This window comes from Penicillium canescens (assembly GCF_028828765.1).
Source record: "Penicillium canescens strain IBT 15451 chromosome Unknown utg000010l_segment0_segment0, whole genome shotgun sequence".
NCBI classification, from domain to species: Eukaryota; Fungi; Ascomycota; class Eurotiomycetes; order Eurotiales; family Aspergillaceae; genus Penicillium; species Penicillium canescens.
The window spans coordinates 3,047,856-3,054,226 of NW_026703972.1; the positions used below are offsets into that span (position 1 = coordinate 3,047,856).

The following is a 6,371-nucleotide window of genomic DNA, read 5'->3' on the forward strand; positions in this document are numbered from 1 at the left end:
GGAGCAGCTCTGATATGCCCCAACAGCTGCTTGAGGCAAAGCTGAATCACATGGGCCATGCATGGAACACGGACAATGGATTCTCTCGAGCCGATGGCGCCACTAGAAATGAGTGATTCTTGCAGCGCTCGGATGAGGGTTTCATTATTTGTTGCATTATCCGTGGTAACGCTGAAGATACGACCCAATAGCTGTCTTTCTCTGAGCAGCTGGAGGAGCACGTCGCTCAAATTGACTCCTGTGTGAGGTCCATGCAAAGGCTCAAACCCAAGAAGCAGCTCGCGGTAGTTCCAATCTCTATCGATGAAGTAGACTGTAATTGCCATGAATGCTTGCTGGAAGGGACTAGTCCAACAATCTAATGCAAGTGAAACTTTGGCGTCTTCGGGTAGATCTCGCAACTGTGATTCCTGTTGTCCTCTTACAGCGTCACGCAGGCGTCGTCGCAAGGTTTTTGCTGAAGGCATTTCTAGCTCTCCCGGTCCGAGGTGGATGAACTTGAGGAGTGCTTGAAATTCAGGGTTTTCAACGGTCTGGAAGGGCAGACGAAGACAAGCAATGGTCCTCAGCAGCCGCTCCTCGAACTGCGATGTGGTGAACTTGTTCGGACCGGATGGTACTCCCAAGAAGGCTTTCTGGATTGAGTTTGACACGAGAGCTTGATGGCATGTTCTTTTCTGGCCCTTTCGACAGGACTTGGATCTCTGGTGCTTTCCCATTGCGCTTGTGCCGTGCTTTTTGTGCTGTGGATGATCAAGTAGGGTCAAGCAAGCCCTACAGATCACTTTGGGAATGCCAGTTTCAATGCCCGCAACTTGGTCGAAATGCTTCCAAACTTCAGCGTAATGTGACTCCATCGACCACTTTATTTTAGACCGTCCGTCGCCATTCAGCACTTGACCATATTCTGTTTTTTGCCACCAAGTCAAAAAACTGCTGGAATGTTCAGGCTCGTACAATATCCAGTTCTTTCTGCGGTCCGGTCCGACGCGTCGAAGTATCGTTGGAGGTTGTTGAGCGGGACTATCGACGCTACGTCGGGAGCCAGTGAAAGGCTAACTGGTTAGTATGTGCTTGCGTCTCTGAGTTGTTGAATTAATCTGCGATTTTGAGAGTATCGTACCGAGGACTGGAAGTCCGAGTCCATGGAAACATCTGATGATGGCTCAATGGAGAGCAAGGGGCTCAAAGACCGATGAATTGACCGCGAGGACATGGCTTTTGGAGATTCGATGCTCATAGCTCAAGCTCGTTGGAGTTCCAAGAATTGGAATTTTCGTGGGATCAGAGTGATTTTTTTCCCAACGCGTCGCGGTGGTTTTTTGTATGAGATAGTGGGTCGCGTCAACCCGCGGGTACCCTAAACCCACGGGTACCCAAAACTCGTGCGACAGTAAAACGATGGCGAGGATGCTTCTTCACTGGCTGGTCAATCATTTTTCTGGATATTATAGCTTAAAGTGTCCTCGAGAGGCTTGATATCAATAAGGGTCGATGGATGTTCTTAGTGCCAACGCTGGGATGCAAAAGTGTTCGGAGAGCGCGCTCTGGCTGGACAATTGCCTGTACATATATAATATATATATTATTGAGGTGGTGAGACATTTCATGAGACGGTATCTCCCATATAAAGTTGTGACAAAATTAAATTACCAATATTACCACTACTGACTAATACACTTTTGTTCACTTATTATGCATTTTGGTGGGTTATATGGGTAACCCACGGGTACCCGCCAAGAACCCACGGGCGGGTTCATGAAGGCCAAAACCCGCGCGGGTTACCCGTGGGCGGGTAGGAGAAAGCGACAACCCGCCCCAAACCCGCGTTTGGCGAGGTCTACCTCACAATGCCCGTAGCCTCACGTGATATCTACACCGACATTACTGAGGGCCTCTTCCTCCTACAACTGCCTCACGAGAGTCAGTTGCTTGCCTCTGCGGGTAGCTCGTCATCTCTCACGCAGTCAAGTCTTGATTTTGTCCCTCCCGCCTTCCCTCTGTATATAGAATCCACTACAATACAGACATATTGCCTCCCTAAAAGGGAGCGCGAACGGGCCCTATCTGACGCTACGGTCTACGACCGCAGCGACAGGTGACCCGGTATGGCCAAACTACATTCTTCTTGCTCCTCTTGACTGCGTGAGGTCACCAATAAAGTCCCACTGGTGGACCCGAGGCTGTTACACTGAACACACCAAGACGAGGATCGAAGTTAACCAGGAACGAGCAATAGGCAGTGAAGTCAAGTTGTATGGAAAGAAGAAGAAAAAATCTACTTGAAATAATTATGGAAGATGCCTAAATTTGGGTCACTCCGGGGTAAATCTTTCACTACTTAGCCCATCCCTCGACCATCGTTCTCCCAAACGATGGCCTTGGAACCCCGCATGGGGCAATTTGGCACAGCCATCTGGTACCGAGGGGCTGGGGTCGCACCAAACCACCTCTGACTTGCTTGTGTGGAGGCGAGCAGGTCGGCCACAGGGACTTCGGTTGACCTTGATAACACCACCGTTCCCAAGAGGCAACTTGATTGAAATGACTTCCAGATTCATGTCAAGGTTTGATTAATCCCCTTTATTATTGTTTAATTCACGGACAGCCTTAGCAGATTAACCAGGTCCATTTTTCGGGGTCCTGCTTATGTCGAGGTGGTGGTGTTACAGTCAATATCAGCCTTCTTACATTGCAATCACCTCCTCTTGGTTAAAAATTAAAGTATCGATATGTCCCGAGCTTGCCTTCAAACCTCCATATCACCAGAAGCAATAGAAAATCAATATGCAACGAGGCTCACAAACTCTGAATAGATCACGGAACAGCCCTGTCTGGTCCCATCCCATGAGCAGTATTCTTGATTGTATGAAGAAACATTGACGGGAAACAATGTCTCCCGAACCGATCCTCAAACGACTGCATCAAAACACACATTAGCATGACATATATCCAAAAGAAGAGAAGCACTCGAGGAAACGACTTACCGTCTTCCCACCTTCATGCTCCGCAGTCCTAAACCCTAACCAGCGCCTGTACAAATCCTCCGCACTATGCGTAGTAAGCATGTACGAAAGCCGAGAAGTAATATGGTCGAACAAATGATCAAAATTCCAAATACTATCCGGACCTCCATTGATATTATCCGGCGTGCCGGGGTTATAAATGCGCGCCAGTTCCTGCGGCGTCCACTGGCCATCGGCATAGATAGGATGCGGAACATACACAGCCTTTAGGCCATGGAACAGCGACCACGACGCACCCGTCATTTCAGAAGCAAGACCGAGTCCCTTCGTCGCTTGTGCGTAATGGATCAGATCTAGGAGACGTTTGGAGTACCGACCCATTGTAATAACTGCCGCACGGCGTGGGGTCTCGTCGCCGTATTTGAAGTTCCAGATTTTGTTGGGGAATGTCCATGCTGTGTCTTTTGGGTTGAAGATGGGTAGGAAAGTTATGAAGTCTGCTTCTTCACCGACGCCCCAGGTGTAGTTGTCCTCGTCGGGGTAGGGGACTGGGGGGTCCGGGCCTAGAGGTCTGATTCCTGTGCCGGAAATTGGGCCCCAGATTGTTCTGTTTGATCGGTCTTCCAGGCTTTTGCCAACCATCGCGGTGAATTCGCTCCAGTTGCCGTGTGCCCCAGGGGTGTAGAAGTAGGCGTTTCGTTCCCAAAGGTATTTTCGTGGTTGGTCTCTTGCAAATGCGACCGATTGCTCGAGGAAGTGGTAGATATGTCCCGTGTGTCGACCGTCCAGTCCAAGTTGCCAGTAGTAGTCGAAGTTGGGATATAACTGGGCGAAGATCTGCAGTGGTTGGTGGTGCTGAAGCACGGGACTGTATATCGTGTCAACAAGAGAACCAAAATTTCCACACTCAATGTATTTCTCACCTATGTTCTTCAATTTTTGGATACCAAGCCTCCAAAAGTTTGTTGTTAAAGAAAAGTGCCATATTCCGAAATTCCTCCGGAATAGAACTCTTAAGCCGATTGATCGTCTTAGTATCCGAGAAAATCGGCATCTCATCATCCTTAACATGAATCAAAAGAAAGACCTGATACTCCCCACCAGAATGCAAGGAGAGCTCCATAATCAAAGCACGGAGATATTCACGATGATGCGGCTTCCAAGTCAACCCATTCCAAGCCCTAATCAATAGCGCAGTACGAGGATGAAACCGCTTCACATTCGAAGCCGTAACAGGAGGCGACTCCGAAGTCTTATGAGGGGAATTAGGAAGATCAAAAGAAAGTGGACTCCGCATCGAAACATTCACCACACCGCTTGACTTATACCTGCCAGAATTTCGTTCCAGGCAGAGAGATTGCAACTCGTACCAATCAACCTTGCTCCACGGTACCGCAGGTGGCCGTGAGAAACCAGGTATTTTGTCCTCGCCATCTTCGTCGAAACCATATGCTCCAAAGCGGGAGTAGCGATCTGTACACACGTCGCCGTCCAAGCCCATTGCCCCATGCGATCCAAATCGTGGTTCGGGGAATCCGGTTTGTCGGCCTTTGTAGACTTGGACCATATCTTCTGGTCGTTTGCGGTCGAGGAAATGGCCTCTAGGACCTATGCACGGCTGGAACCTGCCATGGTATTTCTTCTTCCATTTTTGACTGTTGTATGCTGGGTATGGGTCGTAGATGAATGGGACTGGGTGAGAGGTGTTGATGGATTTGATACTGGTCAGGGTCAGGGTACCACCGAGGTAGAACTGCTTGTCTCTGAGGATGGTAATATCATAGATTAGCATCATGTCAATTAACTTCCAAGATAATTGGATCTCAAACCTCCGGTCATGGACCAGCCCCATCTCATCCAAATCAGGGTCCTCATATTTCCCGTCATAAGTTGCTGGCATAAACACAGCATTTTCCTGATACTGACCGGGTAGAAGAATCCCTGGTCGATGAAAGAAATTATAAGCAGCTCGAATCAGATTCGTTTCTGGGTGTTGTGTGAAATATGAGTAGACCCGCAGGACGGTGACGAGACAGGTTAGATATCCTAACCAGCGGAACCAGATCCATCGACGAGACCGGAAGACAGTAATGGATCTGAGTCCGAATGCATACTGTGTTTGGTTTGTCGTGAGCATCTTTATTGCGAGTGGTGCGTCCAGGTCTAGGGAGAAAGCGAGAGCTGTATGCTTTGGTGGCCACGTTCAATATGCCGTTCAAGTGTTGACAATCCAGAAGCGTGTATGTGAGTCTAAGCAGTTCATAGGGTATTTCCGGACGGGGTAGAAACGGTACACCATTCCACCTTCTCGAAATCATTGCGAGCCATTTCCAGGACATTGCAACGTGATATCTACAACTTGGCTAAGTCAACGTGTTTTAGAAACAACATCAAAGTTCACGCATTGGCACTGCCGAATGGAGCTGCATGTCAAAGTTTCGCTCTGTAATATTACAAGGGATCGACTAAATGACGTCAGTAAGCCTAGTTAAAGTTGTAGAGTTTTATGAGAAGCCAGATTTTAGAGGGCAAAAATCTCTCCAAATGAGGGAGGCCCAAGGTTGGAACAACTCTTTCTTGGCAAAAAGATTTCCTCAATATCTCGCCAATCAGAGGTCCGACGGCCTCGGGAATTAGTTTATCTTAATCGCAACTTTACAGTAAACGCTACTCTATTAGGCCGCCGTCGAAGTTTATTAAGAGGGGTGATAGCGATAGGAAGGCGGCAATTTGGCCTACCGAAAGTTTCAGAGTGCAGGTCCAAGTAACAGGTATATTAGGAGTTAGCGTAGCGAGATCCGGAAAAATTAGTGAATTTTGACAAACTAAAGAAGCGGTCAAATACCGCTATGACCTTTTGGGATAGGCTTGTTCATCGTTCGCCCAATTTCCCCTAGTATTTGTATGGTATTCGGACTAAATTCGGATACGGTGTCACAACACGCCAGAGCACGGACAGTAGGCTCCAGAGATCGCTCAACCGATCTACAGACCTTCAATCAATCATCAGATTCTATTGGACATGTGCAGTACTAGCCAGTACATTAATTCCTCATCCTGTCAAATTTTGTAGGCGGCCGGTTATCTGTTCGGCCGTGTTATCCGTTCCGTCGTGGATTTCGTTGCCAAGGAATTGTACTCTGTTTGTAAGCCTGGCTGAAGCGATAACTAACTATGAGGTTGTAACAGGGATGGCCTGTATAGCTATGGAGATACACTGGATCCCAATCAGAGCAACAGAATCAAAAAGGGGAAAACAATGATGAGATAAAAAGTTCAATTGTACTGAGGACAACTCTTTCTTGGCAAAAACGTTTTCTTGAAATATCTAGCCAATCAGAGGTCTCACAGCCTCGTGAATTAGTTCATCGTAATCGTAACCTCAAGCGCTACGACCTGATACCC

General features: G+C 48.0%; 1 protein-coding gene across 1 annotated transcript; it reads right to left on the reverse strand.

Annotated features, from left to right (window-relative positions):
• Window positions 1-2,817: 2,817 nt before the first annotated feature.
• Window positions 2,818-5,103, reverse strand: N7446_012522 (DUF3405 domain-containing protein; the record flags this gene model as incomplete). The annotated part of the gene is made up of 3 exons (XM_058521264.1): window positions 2,818-2,919; window positions 2,988-3,834; window positions 3,890-5,103. 3 exons carry the CDS (start codon window positions 5,101-5,103, stop codon window positions 2,818-2,820), a joined length of 2,163 nt encoding a protein of 720 aa, XP_058366630.1.
• Window positions 5,104-6,371: the final 1,268 nt, after the last annotated feature.